Genomic DNA, 24248 nt, shown 5'->3' with positions numbered 1-24248 from the left:
CTCTTATTTTTTGAATTTCCAGCTTTTCTGCCCTGCTTTTTCTCCATCTTTGTGGTTTTATCTGCCTCTGGTCTTTGATGATGGTGACGTACTGATGGGGTTTTGGTGTGGGTGTCCTTCCTGTTTGTTAGTTTTCCTTCTAACAGTCAGGACCCTCAGCTATAGGTCTGTTGGAGATTGCTTGAGGTCCACTCCAGACCCTGTTTGCCTGGGCATCAGCAGCAGAGGCTGCAGAAGATAGAATATTGCCGAACAGCGAGTGTACCTGTCTGATTCTTGCTTTGGAAGCTTCCTTTCAGGGGTGTACTCCACCGTGTGAGGTGTGGGGTGTCGGTCTGCCCCTAGTGGGGGATGTCTCCCAGTTAGGCTATGCAGGGGTCAGGGACCCACTTGAGCAGGCAGTCTGTCCATTCTCAGATCTCAACCTTCATGTTGGGAGATCCACTGCTCTCTTCAAAGCTGTCAGACAGAGTCGTTTGTGTCTGCAGAGGTTTCTTCTGCTGTTGTTGTTGTTGTTGTTGTTGTTGTTGTTGTTGTTGTTGTTTAGCTGTGCCCTGGGGTGGACAGACATTTCTAATGCAGAGTGGTGAGAGGGGAGAGACAGGAGAGTTTCAGGGGTGGGGCTGGGTTGCGGATGGGAGAAGCCTCCCGGAAGTGATGTTGGAGCTGGATTCTGAAGGCATGCATGCCAAAGCAGAGAAAGGGAGCGTTTTATACCCCAGAAGCGGGAATGTAAAATACTAAGGTGGTGTGAAATATGAGCACCAAAGCAACAGGAGAGGCAGAGGTCACATCCCATGGTGCTGTGGGTCCATGAGGAGGAAACTGGATTTATCCTGTAAGTGCTGAGGAGCTGCTGAATGAAATTTTATGGAAAGATTCCCTTGGCTGCAGGGGAGGGATGGGCTAAAAAGGAAGCAAGAACAGAGGCAACTGCAGTAGCCTAGAGGACAAGAGATGAGGGTCGAACCTCCTGGGGTGATGCGTGTGGTCAGAAGGGTTTAGAAGCCAGAAGGCAGATCAGCAGGACTGGTGGTGTGTTAGTCAGGGTTCTTGAGAGGGACAGAATTAACAGAATAGATATATATACATAAAAGGGAGTATATTAAGTATTAACTCACATGATCACGATGTCCCACAATAGGCCATCTGCAGACTGAGAAGCAAGGACAGCCAGTCCAGCCTCCAAAATTGAAGAACTTGGAGTCCGACGTTCAAGGGCAGGAAGCATCCAGCATGGTAGAAAGATGTAGGCTGGGAGGCTAGGCCAGTCACTCTTTTCACATTGTTCTGCCTCCTTATAGTTTAGCTCCATGGGCAGCTGATTAGATTGTGCCCACAATTTAAGGGTTGGTTAAGGGTGATTCTGCCTTTCCCAGCCCACTGACTCAAAAGTTACTTTCCTTTGGCAACACTCTCACAGACATATCCAGGATCAATACTTTGTATCCTTCAATCCAATCAAGTTGATACTCAGTATTAACCATCACAGGTGGGGTATGGAGTCAAGAGGGAGAAGGGGGAACCTAGGCTGACTGCCCCATTTCTGTTCTGGAGAGCAGAAACCAATACGCTTGACAAGAAGAGGGCAGGGGGCATGTTTAGTTTTGCTCACAATAAAAACAAGTATTTGTACCAGGCACTATTCTAAGTGTTTCCCACCTGCTAGCACCCAGCATCCCTACAAGATGGATAATGCTATCAGCCTTGTTTTATAGATCAAGAAATAGGCCAAGAGTATGGAGTTATGTGACTGGTCCAAGGTCATACTACTCGTATGTGGCAAAACTGGGATTAGAGCCCAGGCCGTTCAGCTTCTGAATATGTGATTTCAGCTAAGATTCCTCCCTGCCCACGTTGCTAAGCTCCAGTTCCCTGGGAAATCCAGGTAGAGCACTTTCTGTCTATCAAAATGAGAGCTTAAATAAGGCACAAACATTCTTTGAAGTGAAAAATAAGATGAGTGTAAGAGGCAGAGGGATAAATGGAGACTGAAGAGAGGGTTCAAGCTGTGCAGAGGTGAAAACTGATGGGGGCGGAGGTAGTAGGTCCTGAGAAAGGGGCCTCATTCTCCAACACAGGAAGTCCCGGATGGAAGATGAACCTGTATTCAGTTCCTGGAAAGCAGTCAGCAGTTTTCTTCTTCCAGACTGTATTTACAGCCTGTATTAAAACAGGAAAACCTTTCCTAAAAAGAGAATGTAATTAGGCCTCTTTATAAAGAAAGCAGTCTTTTGCGTATAAGGTTTTTTTACTTTCCAAATAATTTTATCTAACTTTATCTTCCCAACAACGCAGTGAGGAGAGAATATCACATGCCCTTTGCAGGTTTAGAATTCCCCTGACTCAGTGCCATGGGGATGAGGGTGGGAAGGGAATGACTGCCAAACCTCCCACCAGGCCAGTGCTCAGTGGCTCCTCTCTGCCAAACAAATCACATGGAAATGCCTTGCCCTGGCACTCTGAGGCTCCCACATATGGCTGTGAATGGCTGCTCTGATTCAAGGGTCTTTTGCTGCTCCCTGCACATGTCCCACAGTCCCACTGAGGCAGAAGGCTTTATGTCTCCTGAATGCACCCATATCCTCCACCGCATGCCTTTGTGATAGTGTCCTCTACCTGAAAGGGCCCTTCTCTCCAGCTCTTCCCTTGTAATCCTCCTACTCCTTCAAGGCCCATCTCCAAATTGCCTTGCTCACAAGGTCTTTCCTTAAACCCCCATTTCCAGTGTGAGCTCCTCTTTCATCCACGTGGAGCACTGTGTGTGTCTTTATGGCCTTTACATTCCATCTTGAGTCACAGCTGTTGATGTGCTCATCTTGTATTGCATTCCTTCATGTTGGACTCTGAGCTCCTGACCTCCATCTCCCTCATCTTTATGGCCCCTGCTAAGCTTAATACCTTGTACGTAGTAAGCTGTTGTTTATTGGAACTGATTCACATAGAGACAGCCTTGGTACCACCTCAAGCCTTGGTACTGTAGAGCTGAGATCAAGAGTGCCTTCCTCTTGGTCTTCAGATTCTTCCTCCTACCAAAGGAATTGGCATACACTCTTCCCTTTGCTAGAAATGCATCTGCTCTCTTCACCCCTTATGGCCTTGTCTTCTGCTCCTGTCAGCTTCCAGCTCTCCACTGCAAGTACCATTTCCTTGGCCAAATCTTCTCTGACCCACAGACTAAGTAAGGTTCCCCCATCAAGCATTGCCTCAGCATTATATCCCTTTCCTTCAAAACCTTACTGTGATTTTATTGCAATTTTATTTTATTTTATTTTTGAGACAGGGTCTCATTCTGTCACTGAGGCTGGACTGCACTGGCACAATAGAGGCTCACTGCAGCCTCAACCTCCAGGGCTCAAGTAATCCTCCCACCTCAGCCCCCCGAGTAGCTGGGACCACAGGCTCATGCCACCATGCCTGGCTAATTTTTTGAATTTTTAGTGGAGACAGGATTTTGTCATGTTGCCCAACCTGGTCTTGAATTCCTGGACTTGAGTGATCTGCCTGCCTCAGCCTCCCAAAGTTGCACATTTATTTTTAAGATCATTGATTTATTAACCTCTGTCCTTCCCACTAAAGCTGCTTTCAGATGGAATAGGTGGCATGTTCTCTCCATTAGACCCACAGGGCTTTTGCTTTCCATTTAATTCACAATAGCCCAGGCTATTTGTGGATTCCATGTTTGAAGATTCACCTGCTCACAAAAATTTGTAACTGCAAAATCAATATTCATAGCACTTATTCTGTCTTTTGCAGAAATGTACGGAGTGGCGAAAAATTCTACCATCCAACCCACAGTTCCCCGATGAGGTGGAACAAGACAACACTCTGCCTTCTTTTTCAGCTCTCATGCTGTAAACAACTGCCCTTTTCACAGTCTACTGGAGGCCACATTTTCACATTTTTATGCCTTCTGTTGGTGATTTTGACATTTAAAATGGCCCAAGTGTAGTGCTAAAGTGCTGTCTACTATTCCTAAATACAAAAAGGCTGTGATGTGCCTTACTGAAAAAAATGAATGAATTTGATAAATTTCATTTAGGCATGAGTAATAGTGCTGTGGTCCATGAGTTCAATGTTAATGACTCAACAATATAAAATAAGGCGTTTTAAACAGAAACGCACATAAAACAAAGTTATGTATTGGTCAGTTGACAAAAATGTCATCACAGAGACTCACAGAAACCTAACCCTAGGAGCGATGGTTCAGTATCCACTAATCCAGTGCTCCAGCCAACTTTACTAAACTTAACTACCATGAATAATGAATATTTGTTGAAAGAATGACTGTATTTTATCTTCAGATAACAAAGTTTTTAAGATTACAGTTTCACATAAAGGTATTTATATAAAGTAGATGAATCAGCTGAGTGACCTTGAGCAACTTATTTAACCATCCAGGGCCTTGGTTTTTTAATCTATAAAATAGGTGTAATTATAGTGGTCTCTTGGAGTGATTGTGAGAAGTCATTTAACATGCACAAAAAATGTAATGCAATGCTGGCATTTGGGAAGTCCTACCATTGGGATAGGCAGGTCGCATTTCGTTCTCTGCTGAGTGATCCAAGTGGATTTCTCTGCACACAGGATGTAACAATTGTATCGGCATGTGCACCTCCAGGCGGTGGCCGCAACCCTGTGACTCCCCGCTTCATCAGACATTTCAGCATGCTGTGCCTCCCAGTGCCCTCAGATCACAGTCTGAAACAGATTTTTCAGGTGAGTGTTGATTCTAACTTAGGCAAAAGGGGGAAAAGAAAATATATGTGTTCCAAGCCTCCCACAATCAAAGTGGTGTCTTGTGTTTCTAAGGAGTCCATCTATCCGTCTCTTTCCCGAGCAGGAAGCAGGTAAATATGGACTCCTGGAGAGTAGCTGGCAGGCATTTGCATCACTGCCTTCTGTATCTGTTGGTCTCAGAGAGTTCTAGAAATGCAGAAAGATTGTGCAAACAAAACCCCTACCTTTAGAGAAGGCTGCATCTTAGGTCCCTGCCACTTAGCACTGCACACACAGTTCTTAGTAGATCTCATCACTACCCAGCCCCTGCCTTTGTGCTCATCTCATACCTAACCACCAGGTCTGTGTGTCCACTTGCCACCAAACTTGGCACGTGATATGCCAGAGAGCTCAAGCTTAAGACACCTAAAACAGAACTCATCTTCTTGGCCACTCTCACAAAGAACAATAACCTATATTTTGTCCACCTGTACTAACTTCCCTAAAGGGCTACTTCTCCATCCTTTATATGGGAAAAATAATAGCACCTGCCCTACAAGTGCTCAACAGATTGTGAGGCATTATTTTGAGTAGAACAATAAGAGAATATGAAGCAGCATGACTAAAGCCCCACATACCCAACCTGCAAAGGTTTCTTAGACAAGAGAGATTGTGAGCTGAGGCTTGGGGATGCTGGGAATTGACAGGGAGGAACGGATCTTAGGAACAGGAAGTGCTGGGTGAATGCAACTGCAGAGGCAGGAAATGGTAAGGTGTGTGCAAAGGTAGAATAAGACAGTTCAGGTGACTGGCCTGGAGAAGCTGATGACAGTGATGTGGACAGTGATGCCCAAGGATGTGGCAATTACCAGCATCGACTTCTTCCAATGGAAGCCCTCTCTCAAGAGGGACAGACTCCACATGTATACAACCTTCAGTACGTGGAAAGGAGTTTTCTGTTTGTATTTAAATAGCTTATTTCTGTGGGAAATTATTTTTAATAAATTGAAGTAGTTCCAATAAGCTGTTTAGGAGCAATGCCACAAAGATATATAAAAACTGCCACATTTTGAAGAACTTTGGGAGAGTGTTTTAGAAAATATGAAAGGATGGGAGCTTAGCTCCTATAATTAAGCACCAGAGTATAGAACAAGACATAACAGGAACCACCAAAGCCATTAGAGGGGTTGTCTAAGCCCCTGCACACTTTTTCTGAGAACTTTTATATTTATATTTTGAAGTTGGAAGTGCGTGATTCCCAACCACACCACAGATCCACCGTGATGTGATGAGTGGTAAGGGGTGTCTCAAGAAACTTATGCCTGGTTAGAAGAAACTGAATTTGCAAATTGTTTCATTTTTTATTAAGTTAAAGCAGATTCAGGGTAATGACTACAAAAATGTCATTTCATCATTCCAAAATGGAATGATTTCTATTTTGTGGGTGAGAAGAATACAGTGAAGTCCGGGCCACTGGGAAAGACATGGTCCCCAACTCTCAACCTCCTGTGGGATTATCATGTCCATGGAAATGTGTCACCCATGGGAACATCGTCCAGCAAGCACATCACAGCTGAAAACTGGCTGTGATAGAGCTGCTTCTTCCCACTATAACTTTACAGGTTTACATTTAAAACCCACACTAACTATAAGGGGAAATAGAAATGATACGTTGCAAAACTGCGAGATTCTGGGGGCTACCGGGTTGGACTGAATTCAGGTGGGAAAGAATATTGCTGTCATTACAACGGACAGGGTATTTTGCCTGTAGGAAAAAAGAACTTGCTCTAGGCCCATGGATCTCAAACTTCATTTTTCATCACAGCTCACCTAAGCAGGACCCAATAATTCATCACCCATCTGTCCTGTCCTTCATTACTGTTTGGAGGAGAAAGAACTTGGATGTAGTCAAGAATTGAAGAAGAGCAAAATCAATAAGCTAATTTATTGTTAGCAACATATATAAATAGATTTATTTCTACTATATAAAAGAAGCCTATAAATCTAAATAGTACATGTATATTATATATAATGTTTTCAATCACCTATTAGTGTTAACACAATTAGTCCTATCATTGTACTTTCTTTGATAGTCTATTGCAAATTAGTTAATCAGTGCATATATGCAGGGAGTGCATCACTAATAACCAGTCACGGTTTGCTCAGTTGGAATATGTACATTATAAGTGACTCTTTCTTGGACCACACAGTTCACACAAACCTGAGTGTTTACTTATTGGAAATTTATGTGCCAAAATATGCATCACTATACACTCCAAGGGTGAACTGAACAGCACACAACCAGGTAAATTAAATTTAATGAAATTTCTAGTTAGAAAGCTATAACAGCAGTAACTGAAAACCATGATTGGCTCCATAAACTAGTGATAATGTGCTTATGCCAAAGAATCCTTCTCCCAAAACTGACAAATCTGGCTGTGTCTTGTGTGCATGTTCTTAGTAAGAGTTTTGCAAAGTTGCCAGGCAGATCATGTAAGCCAGATCCTTAAGTAAAATATCAGGCTGTGGTCCTCAGTACATTTTATAATGATATGCTAATTTTAATGTATGGATACCAATTTAGTAGCCTTTAATTCATTCATTAAACAAATATTTGTTGAGCACCTTCCATACGCCTGACATTGGTATATCATCCCTGTCCTCATGGATCTTCTTCCACGGACGCAGATAATGAATAGATGAATGAGATATCTAGATACAGACACACAGTTACTCATGCATATGTTAGAAACTGTATTTGTATTTGTATTTGTGTCATGGAGAAGAGAAGGCTGGAGCTTTTTACCTACCTATAACATATATATAGATAAAATTATCAGCTTGTCTATTCTCCATCATACACATACAAATGGACAGATTTTCATCAAATTTAAAGATTGGGTTTGGGATGGTCCTACATAAAATACAGACCATGTGGAGTATGTTAAACTCATGTTGGGGTCCCAGGAGGGGATACCTGAAGAGGTCATCCTCACAAGTTAAAGCAAATGTTAAACAGGAGGCCCACTGAAAACAAATACTCAGGTTTATTTCAAAAGATCTCATATATGACACCAAATCTGAAGTCACAACTTCAGATTGGACTAACTTGCAAACATCGATATGCATTCTGGTGGCTTCTCCCGTGAGTTACCCCAGGGTTAATGGTGATAAGAATTTATCTATTTAAAAAACAATAATGATTTTTCCAAGCACTTGGGGGTCAAGGACTAGCTAATAAATACACATGTTCAAGTTGTGATGTTATGGATGAGAAGATCAGAGAGACTGATGGGAGGACTTGTTTTAGATTGAGTGATCAGGAAAGGCCTCTCTGGAGAGATGGCATGTAACCTAAAACATGAAGGCTGAAAAGGCACCTGCCAAGCGGAGAGGGCTAGGCACAGAGACAGGGGAGCAGTAGTGCACGGGCCTGAGATGGGAAGGAGCGCGGGTGTTCAGACTAGTGTGGCGGGGACACAGGGAGCAATGGAAGGGAGGGGTGAAGTGAGGGAGCTGGGGGAAGGGTGGACCGGCAGGGAGACCAGGATGGAAGTGGAGAGGCCAGAGTGAAGGAGAGAGGGGAGAAACCCAGATTTAAAAGAGTGTAGCCCAGAATGGGGTGATGTCCGGGGAAACAGAGAGAAGCAAATAGACCCAAGAAATGTGTTCAAGATTGATTGTGCGGGACAGAGAATGGGAGGTGTCTACAGAGACTTCCAAGCTCCTGATCTGAGCTTAGGAGGGAATGGCCAGCTACTGAAATGGGGAAGCTGAATGTGAAGGAGTTCACCATTGTAAGTAAGTCACATTTGAAATATACATGAAGATGAAAATCTTTGAGAGTGGTGGTCATTCATCCATAAAAGTGAGAGAGAGGGTTTCTGTTCTTTTTCAGGTGGGTTTGTGCCCTTCTTGATGACCCCTTGGACTCACCTCAAGCAGAGGTCTAAATCACTTGAGAGTACATTCATGTAAATTCACTAGTCAGATATGAATGCCACTCAGGCATCACAAAACAATCACAGAAGACAGGAGTGAGTGCATCCTCGAGAATGTTTTCTGAAATAAGCAGAAGAGCTTTGATACCAGAAGACTTTGTGTTGGAATTTGGCTTTCTGTTATTAGAAAATATGTCATCTGGAGTACTTAAAAGATAGATATTTGGTTTAAAATAAATCTAATCCTCTCATATTATGTTTCTGATTCTAGGCCATCTTAAATGGTTTCCTGAGTGACTTTCCACCAGCTGTAAAGCAAACTGCATCAAGCATTGTCGAAGCCTCAGTTGAGATTTATAAGAAAATGAGTGTTGACCTCCTGCCAACACCTGCCAAGTCCCATTACATCTTTAACTTGAGGGACTTATCCAAATGTGTGCAAGGTAGAGTACTGAACCCTCATTTTCTGATCTGCACCCTCCCTTCTTTTCCATTGGCCCCCAAATCTCTCAGTAACATTGTATGTATGCAGTTTTCTGTGACTCACCCAGAAATCCCATCACCTGTTCCTGTTCAGGCTGAGTGCTTTACAACTATTTCACATGGCCAACACTGCCTCCCATTTCTCACTCCCTGCTGATTACTTGTCTTTCACTGAAAAAAAATAGAAGCAATTGGACCAGGGCTGCCTCTAAATCTCCCAGACAACCTGCATCTTCCTTCCCTGGGCTGAGCTGCCCCTGCATCTATCAGTGCCAGTGCTCCTTCTAGTACCGAACCCAATACCCTCCTGTCTATTCAAGGATTTTGCTATTATTCCCACTTCTCTTCTCATCTTCAAAGTTTCCTCTTTTATTGGATCATGCCTAATGGCATAAAAAGCCACTATCATACTTCCCATCTGAAAAAAAAAAAAATTTCTGTAAGTCCCATATCCCCTGATGGTACCCCTCCCATTTCTCTGCTCTTTCTAGAAAGACCTCTTAAAATATGGTCTCTCCTCCCTGTCTCACTTACTACCTCCAGTTCTCCCTTCAATATATGTCAATCAAAGTGTGATACCCAACACTGCACTCTACCTGAGTCCTGTCTCCATCTGCTCAGATTCACTGGTCAGCTCTCAGTGGCACCTTAACCTCACAGCAGTGTCCACACAACTCACCCCTCCCCACCTTCTCCAGTGGTCCAGGGCAGGCTCTCCTGCGGTCCCCCCTCACTGCCTGCTGTCGCTCAGTCTGTTTTGATAGCTGCTCCTCCTCTTCCCTACCTCAAAATGTTGGGGCCACAGGGCTCGGTCTTCAGATCTACACACATATTCCCTCAGTAATTTTGGTCAATTCTATATCGTCAAATACTGTCTACTCAGAGATGGCACTAGAGTGCCTGCCTCCAGCTCCCACCCCTACTCTAAGAGTCTGACTTGCATATCCAGCTTCCTTCTCAGTGTGCGCCCTCAGGCATCCAGCTGGCCTGCTACATTGGCATGTCTAAACGGAACTCTTGCTTTTCCCCTCCACCTTGGCCATACGTACCCCAGCCCCAGAGGAGACTACCATTAGTTGCTCTCGCCAGGAACCTTGAAAACCCCTGTGCAATCTATGAATAATCCTGACAGCTTTATTTTCAGGATATATCCCTAATCTAACCACTCCTCACCACTCCATCCACTACCCCTCGAACCTCCTCTCTAATCTCCTGCTTCCAGTTGTCCATTTACCCTGTTCAAAGGGACCAAGCTCTGCCCTCTGTACAGCAGCCAACCATGGGCCCTGCTGAGACCCTCCTGAGGCTGCTTCCAACACCTGCCTGTGTTGAGTCTCTGAGTGATCTGGATCCGGGTTCCCTCTCCCTTTCATTGCCTACCACTTTCCTCCTTGCTACTGCCACCTCCTTGCCATTCCTGAAATCGGGCCTGCCTGGGGACCTCTGTATGTCACTTGCAATGCTCTGACACCAGATATGCACATGGCTCACTTTCCCTGCTCAAAGTCACCTCCTCAGCAAAACTTTCCCGTGTCCCTTCATAGCTCCTATTACCTGTAATCATATCACACATATTTCTCTGCATATATGTGTGTTTATGTATCTGTCTCTCCCATTAGGACGTCAGCTCCCCAAGGGCTGTATGCTTAGTTCACCACTGTATCCCAGTGCCTAACTGGGCCTGGCACTGAATGAATGAATGTCTAGACGAATAAACAAATCTCCCCTGATTTTGTATACAAGGACACTAACTCTTAGTTGCTCCATGATCTGCTTCATTCCTTGACTCCCCATCCAGTGCCCTTTGTTCTACACCACTCTTAATTTTTTTTTTTTTTTTTTTTTTTTTTGAGATAGAATTTCACTCTTGTTGCCCAGGCTGGAGTGCAGTGGCGCGATCTCGGCTCACTGCAACCTCCACCTCCTGGGTTCAAACGATTCTCCAGCCTTAGCCTCCCAAGAAGCTTGAATTACAGGTGCACACCACCATGCCCAGCTAATTTTTGTATTTTTAGTAAAGACGGGGTTTTGCCATGTTGGTCAGGCTGATTTTGAACTACTGACCTCAGGTGATCCACCGCCTCGGCCTCCCAAAGTGCTGAGATTACAGGCGTGAGCCACTGTGCCCAGCCAATATTTTTTTTTCTCTAAAAAGATTCTAACTAACATTTATAAGTTTGTTTTCAATATCTGCAAAGTAGCCAAAGTAGAAGCTGCAGAGTGCTTTCCTGTGAAGCAATGACTGGCCTCTTTGAAAGCTAGCTCTCCTTCCCGTCTTCATCACAATCTAAGTCATTACCTGTTGTGCATTAACAACTCTGGGAATGAACTAAGAGATGCTGGCCCATGGCAGGAGCTTAGGCATTAAGAACCCTGCAAACCCCTCCTGCTCCTCCCTCATGCACAGTTCTCACACAGGTTCCTGATCTTCCCAACTCCCAATTTGAAAGCTCTGTCACTCTTTTCTTTTTCTTCCTCCTTCAAGAGCCTGAAGGACTCTCAAAGCTGGCACACCATCCTTCCCACAGGATGACAAAATAATTTGTTTTCCTCTTCCTCCACTGAAATCATGCCCTCTTATAAGCAGTTTAGTCCTGCTATTCATGAACTCAATTTTCCTAGAAAACATTAGACTATGACTTCGTTTCTTTCATGAACTGCTTCAGACTCACTCACTGATCCTCAGACATTGTCTAATCTTGTCATTTATTTATTATCCTTCCCCATTGCCTTTCTATTCCTATTTTTAAGATAATTTTTGAGCTTCAAAATTCAGGATCCACTTTACTTCTGAAATGACACATCCTAAAATACACAGGAAATTCCAATGTTGAATCTCTTTCTCCTTGGTTCCACATTTCATCAAAAGTCCTAGAAATTTCCTTATTTCTACAAATATTAACTGAAAATAATTAAAACTTCAAGCATTTGGGAGGGGGGAGGGATAGTATTAGGAGATATACCTAATGTAAATGATGAGTTCATGGGTGCAGCACACCAACATGGCACATGTATACATATGTAACAAACCTGCATGTTGTGCACATGTACCCTAGAACATAAAGTATAATTAAAAAAAAAAAACTTCAAGCATTTCAAGAAACATATATGTCAAACACACACACAAACACAAATGTGAGATGCAAAAAACAGGTAGCATCATTATCTACAGAAATACCCTAGTATTCCAAAGCAACATGAGCAGTACCTACCATGCTGTGTGGTACCCACTCTCTGCTGCGTGTGTCCACATGCACAGTAGACACTCTCCCTGCCCCCGTCTACAGTGTCAGGAGCCCCATATTGGTGGTCTCTGTGGAGAAGTACCATTTCCAGGAATTCCTGTACATTGTTGCTTTGATTGTAACTTGAAATTATTAGAACTGTGTTTGCAATAACAATTTACACTAATGAAATCAGTCCTCAGAATAATCTTAGTAGAAGCCGGAAGGGCCAGGGGCATTTGGTGAGGACTGACATTGGGAAAGAGAGAAATGGGAGTTTCAAAAACAGTATAAGCCTTGGGAGGAGGAAAGTTGCAAGATAAGTAAATACATATACTTCAGTCTATTTTAAAGTAAGGTGAGGCCCTTCAGTTAGCATACTGCAGCTCATGTAACAATGGGATCCACTTGCTTACATGGTGGAGTCTGACCACTTCACATGCTCAGTTAAAGAAACATCACAAAACAGGGACAGAAATGTCTTTGTCAAATAATGTGTCCCAATGTTGTTATCGATAAATGAAGTCACTATTCGTATATGTGTATATCCACCGGGGAAGCAGTCATTTTTGGCAATGTGAGGGTGAAGTTGTACTTAAGGATTTCCTAATTAAACTATTACTGGAGATTCTACAAATGTAGAATTTTTCTTTTTTTTTTTCTTTTCTTAAAAAACAGGTATCCTTCAATGTGATCCAGGAACAATAAGAGGAGAAATTCAGATCTTTAGACTCTTTTGCCATGAATGCCAAAGAGTCTTCCACGATCGCTTGATTAATAATGAAGATAAGCAATATTTCCATGTTATTCTGACAGAAATGGCCAGTAAATATGAATCTTTACCTATTCTTTTTTTTTACTCGAGTAGAAAAGCAATTTGGTTTCCACAAAGAACAATTAACACAAAAAGAATTTTCATAATTTATGAGTAAAAGTTATTTTCTTTGAAGGTTCAAATATATATTAAAATATATGAAATATTATGCAATATGATAAAATAATTTTATTAAAATTCAGGAAGGGTCAGCCGGGCGTGGTGGCTCATGCCTATAATCCCAGCACTTTGGGTGGCTGGATACATGGATCCCTTGGGCTCAGGAGTTCGAGACCAGCCTGGGCAACAAGGCAAGACCCCATCTCTACTAAAAATACCAAAATAAATAAATAAATTCAGGAAGTGTTAGTATTTTAATTTATTATGAAGTTTAAAGTAGAGGAGAGAAAGTAGGAGAAAGAGCATTTTGTCTGATAAGAAGCCAGGATAGGCCGGGCACAGTGGTCATGCCTGTAATCCCAGCACTTTGGGAGGCCAAGGCAGGCAGATCACAAAGTCAGGAGTTCAAGACCAGTCTGGCCAACATAGTGAAACCCCGTCTCTACTAAAAATACAAAAAATTAGCCAGATGTGGTGGTGTGCACCTATAATCCCAGCTACTCAGGAGACTGAGGCAAGAGAATCATGTGAACCCAGGAGGCAGAGGTTGCAGTGAGCTGAGATTGCATCATTGCACTCCAGCCCGGGTGACAGTGCAAGACTCCGTCTCAAAATAAAACAAAAGCCAGGATAATTTTAAAATACTTCTTATTTCTTAAATAAGTATCCAATATTCATTATTTAGCAAGTGTTTTAAATTATTTGTTAAGTATTCTTAATCTTAAACTTGGGAGATTATCAGCTAAACTAAAGCGGCATGGAGTTAACACAGCATTCTCTCAGTTTTTATATATATTAATTAAGTCTTCTAAGTAAAGTAGCAGCTGTTATTCTGTATGTTTTATCACTAAAATATTCCATTCAAGATTATCATTATATTAAAAACTTGGTTTTGTTCTTTAAATAGACAAACATTTTGGAATTGCAATTGACCTGGAATATTTTTTGAATAAGCCCATCATATTTGGAGATTTCATTAAGGTAAGTATGTTAAACTGACTTGACCTCATTTGAAAATTATAAAGCATTATTTTCCAATTCAAATTTATATTCTATAAAAACTTCACATGTGTGAAGAGTTAAGATCTACGCCAGATGTCAGCAAACTATGTCCCATGAGCCAAATCTGCCTGCCACCTATTTTTGTAAACAAAATTCTTTGGAACATAGCCACAGCCATTTATATATATATATATTTTTTTTTATATGATTGCTTTTGCTCTACAACAGCAGAGTGCAGTAGTAGTGATAAAGACCATATGACCTGCAAAGCCTAAAATATGTACTATCTGGCCCTTTGCAGAAAAAGTTTGCTGACTCCTGGTCTAATTACATTCATTTTGGTAACAGTTTGAATCAGAGAGCTATCAGGTATTCAGTTTGGAAGGAAGCAGAGAGGTCTAGTCTCTTAACTCAGGACTTCCCCCTTATTGTACTCTACTTAGTGAAGCTACTTAGTTAAGAGAATTGTTCTCTTCATTTAAGAGTAACTCTAATTAGTAGCAATTTGTTTATATATTTAACTTCCTTTTATTCCCTTATGAGTTCCTCAAGCCCATCTCTGCAATACTTTCTGTCTAATTTTTACCCTCTGGACCTAATTTTACCCTCTGGTAAATTTTACCCTCTTGACCTGCCTAGAATAAATCTGCTATCTCACTGTCCTGCCTACACTGGCAGATAGCCATGTTGTTTTACTAAGGTGCCTCTTGTTCGAGTAAAACATTCCCAGTGTCTCCAAGAGGGCAGAGACCATGTCTGGTTTTGTTCATCTTAAGTTCCCAGGTTCCTGCACAGAGGTACGTAGCAGGCTCTCAATCAATGCTGGTTCAACACATGAAGGAACTCATCATTAGATTATATGTATGCAATACCTCACCACTCTGGTAACTCCACTCTAGATAAGTATTACCACTGACAAATAAAAAAGATAAACTATGTATTTTTGTAAAGTATATATTTATGTGTATTATTAAAAGTATGTCCAAAGTTTGTTTTCGAAGATTCTTTTCCTGTGTGTTTCTAGTTGATTGTATTATCAGATGAGGGACTAAACAGAAAAAGAACAGCTAGACTCTTCTTGCATTGCTTGTGTGTGTTTTAGTAAAACAGTCCAGGAGAAAGTGCCCCTGGGGCAGTTGCTACATACGATAGAGAAGGGACATCATCAATAGATTAAAACAAGGACTCGACTCCCTGCAGTTTACACCTGAATTTAATTTTCAACAATTTAGGTAACCCTAGATGGCTGCTATTTAAAAACTACAAATAGTTCTGGCATGATTTTTTATAATAATAGCAGTCTGCTATGCATAGTTTTTAACCAGTTAGCTTTTCCAATGTCAATAACCTAACAACAAAAAAATGAAACTAGGTCTGGCACAGTGGCTCACACCTGTATCCCAGCACTTCTGGAGGCAGAAGCGGGTGGATTATTTGAGGTCAGGAGCTCAAGATCAGCCTGGCCAACACAGTGAAACCCCGTCTATAATAAAAATACAAAAATAAGCTGGGAGTGGTGGTGGGCATCTGTAATCCCAGCTACTCAGGAGGCTGAGGCAGAAAAATCACTTGAACCTAGGAGGCGAAGGTTGTGGTGAGCTGAGATCACTCCACTGCACTCCAGCCTGGGCAACAGAGAGAGACTCCGTCTTAAAAAAAAAAAAAAATGAAATCGGAATGTAGCATTGTGAGAAATACCAAAACCCTGTTTCTGAGCTCCTATGTAAATTTTATTGCAAAGACCTTCAAAATTCCAGTGTAGCTCTTGAAGAAGTTAAATGAAATGGATTTTCCAGGTTATGTGTCTATCAGAATTAATCCAACTTGGTTCTTCTCACATAAATTATAGTTTGGAGCAGATAAAGCTGATCGGATTTATGATGACATGCCTGATATACAGAAAACTGCAAATGTTCTACAGGACTATCTTGATGATTATAATCTCACAAATCCCAAAGAAGTAAAGTTGGTGTTCTTCCAGGATGCTATAGAACATGTTTCAAGGTATAGTGCTATAAGGCGCCCAATAATGCATTGATTTAATATTTTTTGTATTAAAGGGTAAAAAAATAAGTTGTATAAACTCTTTAAACAGATTGCTAGATGGTCAGAGGTCTTTTATTAATTCTCACCATAACTTAAGAGTTATTGTTTAAAATATTTTAAATATTTGTGGAATGAGCTTTCTATGGAATCCCCAGAGTCATTATTTTTGCTAAATATTAATTGATGGTTTTGTTTGTTTTTATCTGTTCTGTCTTGTTACAAAAAGGATGTGGGGTTGTTTACAGAGATACACGTACAGTATAACAAGGCTAATTCCATGCATGCCTAAAGAAGAGGAACTTCAAAATTATAGCAAAACAGGTTCAATCCAGGATCAGAGATTTCACCTGCTTGCGAGTCTGACTCTTACCCACTGCAAGTGTCCTGTGGGGGACACCCTTGACACATTCATAAGCATCCAGCCTAAATATCTGCAGTCCTTGGGGCACACTTTCTGAAGTGGCTCCTGTTCTGTTTGACAGTCCTAATTCTAAAATGGTCTTTCCAGGATAAGCCAACATCTGCCTCCTGTGCTTCTGGTATCCATCCCATCCTGTGAAGCAGTCATGATTAAGTCACTCAGTGTGGGTATGAAACCATGATATGGAGCATCTCATTTACTTGGTACAACACTCTCTCTGTAGCTTAGGATCATAATCTCTTTACAAGTAAGGCTCAGAGAATGTCCCAGTGCTCTGTTGCTACATAATAAGCCACTCCTATCCTTAGCTGATTCATTTTATCATCTCTCAATTTTCCCAGCTATTCTCTCTGAGCATCTCTCTTGCAGTTGCAATCAGACCGTCGCTGGAGTGCCTGGAGCATCTCCGCCTCCAAGTAGTCTCTCCACTTGTCTCTCAGCATGGCAGCATCAGGGTGTCTAGGTTTCTCAACATGGTGGCTCAGGGCTCCAAAAGCAAGTACCCCAAGACAGAGAGCGAGGCAGAAGCCAAACAACCTTTTTGACATAGTCTTGGAAGTCACATAGCATCATTTCTACTGTGCTCTTCTAGTCAGTGCAGTCATACAGGCCCACTCAAGGTCATAAGAAGAGGACAGAGACCCTATCTCTTCATGGAATCAAAGAGCAAGTAGGACCAGAGGCATTATTGCAGCCACTTTTTGGACAACGCAATGTGCCACAAAGAGATTAGGTAAATGGTCCAAAGTCTTCTAGTCAGTGAGTGGCAGGTGGGGATCACAGCCAGTGCTTCGGCTCTAACTCCACCGCAGGTACCCCTACCCAAAATGGGCTCACTTTTTTCATAACAGCCCTCCAAATATTTGAAGACCATTCCCATATTCTTCTTAGCTTTATCTTCTCCAGGCAAGATTATCCCACATCTTTCTTATTGCCTGTTAGAGATTATTTCCAGTCTTCACATCTGAGCACTTTATAATTTTTCAATGTTCTACTTAAAATGCAGCATCCAGATTTGATACCATATTCTGTGGAATAAATACAGTAAAATACAGTGAGAGTAGGATTTCCCATGGTCTATTGCTGTAGCAAGATTTTCATGGCTTTGGTTTTTTTCCTGTGTCAACTGCATTTTAGCATTGGTCCTTGTTAATACTGACAGTTAAATCCCTAAGATTTTTTTCACATAAACCATAAGCAAATAAAGTCTTCACCTGTTGCATATTTCATCTCTTTAGCCCTAATTCAAGATTTGTGTTTGTCACAGCTTAAGTGTTATAACATAGGTCGTTTGTCATTGGCTTGTCCAGATGCCACTTGCTTCCCCTCTGTCCCCCAGGTAGCATACCCACATGCTATCCCCTAACAACTTTTATTCCCATCGCTCAGGCAGGCCCTAAGCCTACAAGGAAAAAAATAATGGAAGCATTTTGGTCTGAGAAACTTCCTGGAGAATAGACCAGACCATAGGCAAAGTTGGCTTAATTCTATTTATAATCTTTCTTACTTTTGTGAAAGAGAATTACCAGGCCCCTCAAGGTTTGCTTAAAATATTATAGCAGGAAATTAAAAACCATTTGTAGAATGGTGAAGATTTGGTTTTCAGATGCACAAAGGACTGCCATGTAAATAATGATGTAGACTGTCCTCTTTTATTCAAGAGAGGATCAGTAAGGAATCAGAGAAAACATATTTCTGCTTGTAAGAGCGTTCAAACACCTAATGCTGATTGGCAATGGAAAGGACTTTGTTGTGAAAGTGAGTTATGGATTAATTACTAAATACTCAGTAATTTAGCACATACTACATTTCCATTTGTTGGTGACATTTTAGTTTTTGGCTTTTTAACACGGGGTAAGTAAAAGTCTTCTAACTCGGGGGGAAAATTTTGCTTCAGAGCTTGTACATTCAAAGAGCAAATGCACCAGGCAGTTTCTACCCATTGTGTGCCCCAAAGTTGTCACCACGCTCCAAGGATAGTAGAACAAATCTATTAGTATTTAAGCCACTAATTAGGGGAACCATCTCTTGCCTGCTACGTGAGAGAAAATGTAGCTTACCTACTAAATTAGAGAATTCTTACTAGGGGAAGTTTTCAATCCATTTATAAGTAAATTGCCAGAAAAAAAGATAATACTACAAAGCAGAACGGACAAGTAATTTGTTTCCAGTAGTTTCTGATAGAAATAATCAAACTACTATTAATAATAATGTACATGAAATAAGGAAAGAGTGACATATAAAGTGCAAGATTTTTATCATATTCAACATTTCATCAACTGTAGGACACTTGTGCATTATGGGAAAAATAAGAAAACATTATTATCTATTCATTCTTCCCTCAATTTTTTACTCGCCTGGGCAGCTGAAGGGAAATAAGCAAACAGACATCTGATGTGTCTCTCAGTAGATATGTACTGTGGCAGACACATAGTAATCACAGTGGTGCCTATGGGTCTTCGTTATCCTAGTAGAGGAGTTGGCCAAAAGTTCTGGGGAAGAGGTTGACAAACTGCTTTGGTAAAGGGCCAGATAGAAAATATTTCAGGCTCTGCAGATCATACTGCAGCTACTCAACCCTGCTGTCATAATGCATAAGCAGCCACAGACAGCAAGTGAATGAATGAGCTTGGCTATGTTTCAACAAACTTTACTTATAGACACTAATATTTGAATTTCAAAGGATTTTCACATATCATGAAATATTACTCCTTTTTTAATAATTTAAGTTCTAGGGTACATGTGCACAACGTGCAGGTTTGTTACATATGCATACATGTGCCATGTTGGTGTGCTGCACCCATTAACTCGTCATTTACGTTAGGTATATCTCCTAATGCTATCCCTCCCCCCTCCCCCAACCCCACGACAGGCCCAGGTATCTGATGTTCCCCACCCTGTGTCCAAGTGTTCTCATTGTTCAGTTCCCACGTATGAGTGAGAACATTCTTTAAAAGTTGTTTTCAACCATTAAAAAAAAAATCTAAAAACCATTCTTAGCTCATGGGTCATTTAAAAAACCACATGGTTAAGGGGCAAGATTTGGCCTGCAGGCCATAGTTTGCTGACCCTGGTTTTAGACAAAGCCGTCTTACCTAGTCACTCAAGGTATGGAAAAAGTGGACCTGTCTGAGGAGCAGGAGAGGGTGTACAGGTGGAGGAAACAAATTTCAGTTTGATTCTTATTTCAGAAGATCCTAAATAATGACTGGGAGTCTGTGCCTTGTCCTGGAGGAAGACTTTTTAAATAAGTCCTCGTAGACTCCCTGTTCTATTCTTACACTACATAGCTCCTATCTCGTGCCACCAAAGATGACGTGTACAGTAACTAACTGTTACAGTCTCTAGAAATTGGTTACTTGAACGTAGAATTGATGGAGCACCCACCAAATGCTATGCACTGTTCTCACAGAGAAATGGACAGCATCCACGCCCCCATGATGGAGCTTATATGTGGGAAAGAGTTAGCAATGGTTTTCTCTCATGAGTTACAGTGACCATGTGATGTTTTCATAATCAAAAAATAATAAAGTCACTATAATTTTAAAATATTTGGACATTGTTTTCTTCAATTATCAGCAATATAAATAATCTACATAGATTAGATAGATAGATAGATAGATAGATAGATAGATAGATAGATAGATAGATAGATAATTTGCCAGAATAAGGAAGGGGAAGAAGAGGAAAAATCATTAAACCTGCTTTTACATTTCTCCCATGATTTCTAAATTTTAGACATTGGTAATGATAAGTTTTAAATTATGTTTATATTTTGTGTCTTCCTAAGAAGAATTTATTGACATTATCACCCCCTTTTCTATCATCTTAACAACAATGTATAGAATTGATTCTCATACATACTGGTCACCCTTATACTGATATCCCTTCCCCCTTCCCAGGTTTTTAAATTTCATTCATACTTCTGTATATCTTCAAGGAATCTTTTAGGGAGGCTCTGCAGATTATTTACTCTCTGAGCCATAACATGGTATTTTTCTCCCTCTAACCACTGTCTTGTAAAATGTCATCTTGTCGAATAGATGCCTGAAGCCAGCCTAAAATTATTTGTTCCTTTGGGGATAATCCATTATTCTGCATTAGATAATCATAAACTTTTCAGTTATGTTTAAAACATAGATTTCTACTATAAAATTTCTACATGTAAATTACTTATAGATCTCCTAGGAAATATTTAGTGTTTTGTCTCTCCTCTAGTTTTCTTTCTTGATCTTTGGGGCTGTGGGTTCAGCCCCAGTAGTTTATTCTATCATATCAGTCACCATTGTCTCAATTCTATTCCTCCTTCTCATTCCTGTAATTTCTATGATGTGGCCTCTGGGATTCCATTTGTTTCTCCTAGATTTGCCCTCCTTATCTTCCATTTTCTCTCCCATTATTTTAAGATTGCTATCTTTTTTCTGAGTTCTGGGTATATCCTGGAGTTTGACCTCTACTTTTCCTGTTCAACTCTCCACGGTATTCTATTTGTGAGACTCATCACCTTTCACTCAGGTTTTCAGTTTAGTGGATTTTCCATCTCTACTCAACTTTTCCTAAATTTGCAAGGGGAGGGTTTACTCCTTTCTGAGTGCTCTCTCTCTAGTATCATCATTGCAGTGCTTTTCAAAATTCATGTTAACATGAATCAGAAACTTTCTAAAATTTTGTTGGTATCCTGCAGTAAATCCATTTCAAGGTGTTCTGTTGATCTCTCCTTCTGCACTATGGTGTCTTTTTCTAGGTTTAGTGATTTTTTTCTGCTTGCTCATTCTTATAAATGGAAACCTGGGCTTGCCAATTGACAATATAAGTTGTGGCCTAGATCGAGTAGGGTCTCCAACAAAGTCCTTCAGACTTCAGGGAAAAGAGATTTTACTTTATTGTAAATTTGTACGACTAGGGCCGAGACTGAACAGCCTGTTAGGAATGAGGGAAAGGATGGAAAAGAGAAAAGCCAAGCAGTGCTGTTCACCAAACCCTGGCCTCAGATGCAGCCTGCTCTTCCCTTGCAGCATCCTGCCCCGGGAGGAGACTCCACTGGCTACCAGCCTTCAGTTCTGGGGCAGGCTCTCCGAGCAGGAGCCATGTCTGTGAACTTGAAATAAACCTTTCTCTGCTCTGATGTTTGCAGGATTGCTCGGATGATACGTCAAGAAAGAGGCAATGCCCTGCTTGTCGGAGTAGGAGGCACAGGAAAGCAGTCACTCACGAGACTTGCAGCTCATATATGCGGTTACAAATGTTTACAGATTGAACTCAGCCAGGGGTATAATTATGATAGTTTTCATGAAGACCTGAGGAAGTTGTACAAAATGGCTGGTGTAGAAGACAAGAATATGGTTTTCCTTTTCACCGACACCCAGGTGTGTGTTTAAATAGCCCATGGGTAAGAACAGGAAATGTATGGGTGTTACAATCGGGTGTGTGCTTTGAACAGTTTGTAGGATGAAGTTCAAGGGATTGCTCCCTTTGATAACACATTTCCCGCAGCTTGTAAAAGACTTTTATAATGCATTTTTATTTATTTTACCAAATATTGTTTCCCTTCTTTAAATTCTTAGTAATTAAATTTGATCAAAGGTCAAGGAAGTAAGTTTTTAACTTTTCTTTGAGGGATACGGCAAAGATAACAGAAGGTAATAAACTGTATAAAAGTGCATATAAGAAAATAATTTACCAAAAATTCAATTAGGGAAACATGCCTTTACTTACAGAAAGGAAAAACGAAGGGCTATCTTCTGGGTTAAATTACCTTTAAAATTGAAGTAGGATTACATCTATATCTATGACAGCTAATTTAACTGATCTCGAATTAATTCTATAGCAGAGGACTTTCTACATTGATTATTCCTGGATATTTTCTCTTTAGAGAAAATAAATCTGTCTAGAAATTAGCCAAGGAATAAAAACGTGATAGAGTCGATGCATACCTTTTAAAAAAAATATTGTAAGCAGAATTAAATACAACCAAATAATTGGAAAACTATTTTAATATCAATGACATACAATGAGTTTGTATCCTATTATAAAAATACTTATTACAAATGAAAAAGGAAAAGTCAAGCACATCTATAGAAGAAATAGAAAAAATGTGGTAGAATGTGAATACACAGTTCCAGAAAACAAAGGGCTTTAAACACCTGAAGAAATTGTCAACCTCACCATTAATGAAGGGAATTGTAATAAATAAAAATGTCAGTGACTTGGCCTTGCAAGTTGATAAAGGTTAAAAATTATAATATACAGTGTTGGCAGAGGTGTGGGAATAATAGGCCTGTTTATTCTTCACTGGGAGATTATAAATTAGCAAAATCTTTCTGGAAAGTAGTTGGCAATATGTAGGTAAAGCCTTTACATTTCTTTTACATTATAATCAAAGCTACATACAGTTGCACTTATGAGAATATCTACTGTAACATTTTTAAATAATAACCTGAGAGAGTATTAATGTCCACTGAGAGAAAGTCATATACATAATATCTGATATAACCATATACTAGAGCACTATGTAAAAACTTTAAAATTATAGAAACATACAAATTTTAATGTATATCTAGACATGTATGCCCCATGTACAAAGAGAAAACATTTGAATCATGGGATTGTGAGTGATTTTTATTTTCTTAGTTTTGCTTATCTGTAGTTTCTAATTATCCTAAAATTAAGATATTTCTGATAGTGTTTTAACATTGCTTTAAAAAATCAAACAAGTTATGTAAAAAGTCTCCAAGTATTAAAGCTCCAAAGATCAAATCATATTGTGTTGCTTCTCTTTAGACAAAAAGTTATTGCATTCTGTTGAAAGCCCCAATCAATCTCAAATGTTCTGCAGTAATGAAGAGTAAACGTAACAAAAAGAAAAGTGCATGTGTCTATACAGGAACTTATATATATACACAAAACATTACAAGTGTGAGAAGAAATTGAGAGAAGCAAGATGTTAAAAATAGAGTTTAATTGGTTGTAACTAACAAATACAAAGTAGAAATAAGTATGATTAGATATTTTGCCTAATGTAATTTCTAAGCTACAATTAATAGCTATATACTATATTTCATATTTTACAGAGAAAGCAAATATTTTCTACTACTGAATGTTTATAAAACTTAATCACATACTAGATTTAAAGAAATTTTTATTAAATTGTGAAAAGCATAAGCCGTACTCATTCTTTGCCCATGCTTTAATCAAAGGAGAAATTAATGATGTGTCTTAGGACTTTAAAATATTCATATAAAATCAAGAAAGTCAAAATCTCTTAGAGACTAAGAAAATGAACTTAATATAAATAAAATCTATGGAATACAACCCAACAGTTCTCAAATTTACATTTATAGATCTGAATCAAAATTAGAAGCTACACAAATTAGTTTACTTAAAACTTTAGGAGGGAAAAATGTCACAAGACACATAAGAAAACGAAACAAGATAACAGCAGAAGTAAATTAGAACAGAGAAAACGACTGTTTATTCTT

General features: G+C 40.2%; 1 protein-coding gene across 1 annotated transcript in view; it reads left to right on the top strand.

Annotated features, from left to right (window-relative positions):
* The window catches only part of DNAH6 (dynein axonemal heavy chain 6), a 327840-nt gene that overhangs the window by 179246 nt on the left and 124346 nt on the right, over positions 1 to 24248 (top strand). The window contains exons 42-47 of the mRNA XM_017892976.1: positions 4588 to 4719; positions 8932 to 9103; positions 13046 to 13192; positions 14209 to 14282; positions 16153 to 16307; positions 21905 to 22136. Of these exons, the coding sequence (XP_017748465.1) occupies positions 4588 to 4719; positions 8932 to 9103; positions 13046 to 13192; positions 14209 to 14282; positions 16153 to 16307; positions 21905 to 22136 (912 nt within the window). The remainder of the gene's footprint in view (positions 1 to 4587; positions 4720 to 8931; positions 9104 to 13045; positions 13193 to 14208; positions 14283 to 16152; positions 16308 to 21904; positions 22137 to 24248) is intronic.

This window comes from Rhinopithecus bieti, unplaced genomic scaffold (genome assembly GCF_001698545.2).
Source record: "Rhinopithecus bieti isolate Rb0 unplaced genomic scaffold, ASM169854v2 scaffold_23283, whole genome shotgun sequence".
Lineage (NCBI taxonomy): Eukaryota > Metazoa > Chordata > Mammalia > Primates > Cercopithecidae > Rhinopithecus > Rhinopithecus bieti.
The sequence above is the reverse complement of the archived record's forward strand: the minus strand, read 5'-3'. Positions and strand labels throughout refer to the sequence as shown.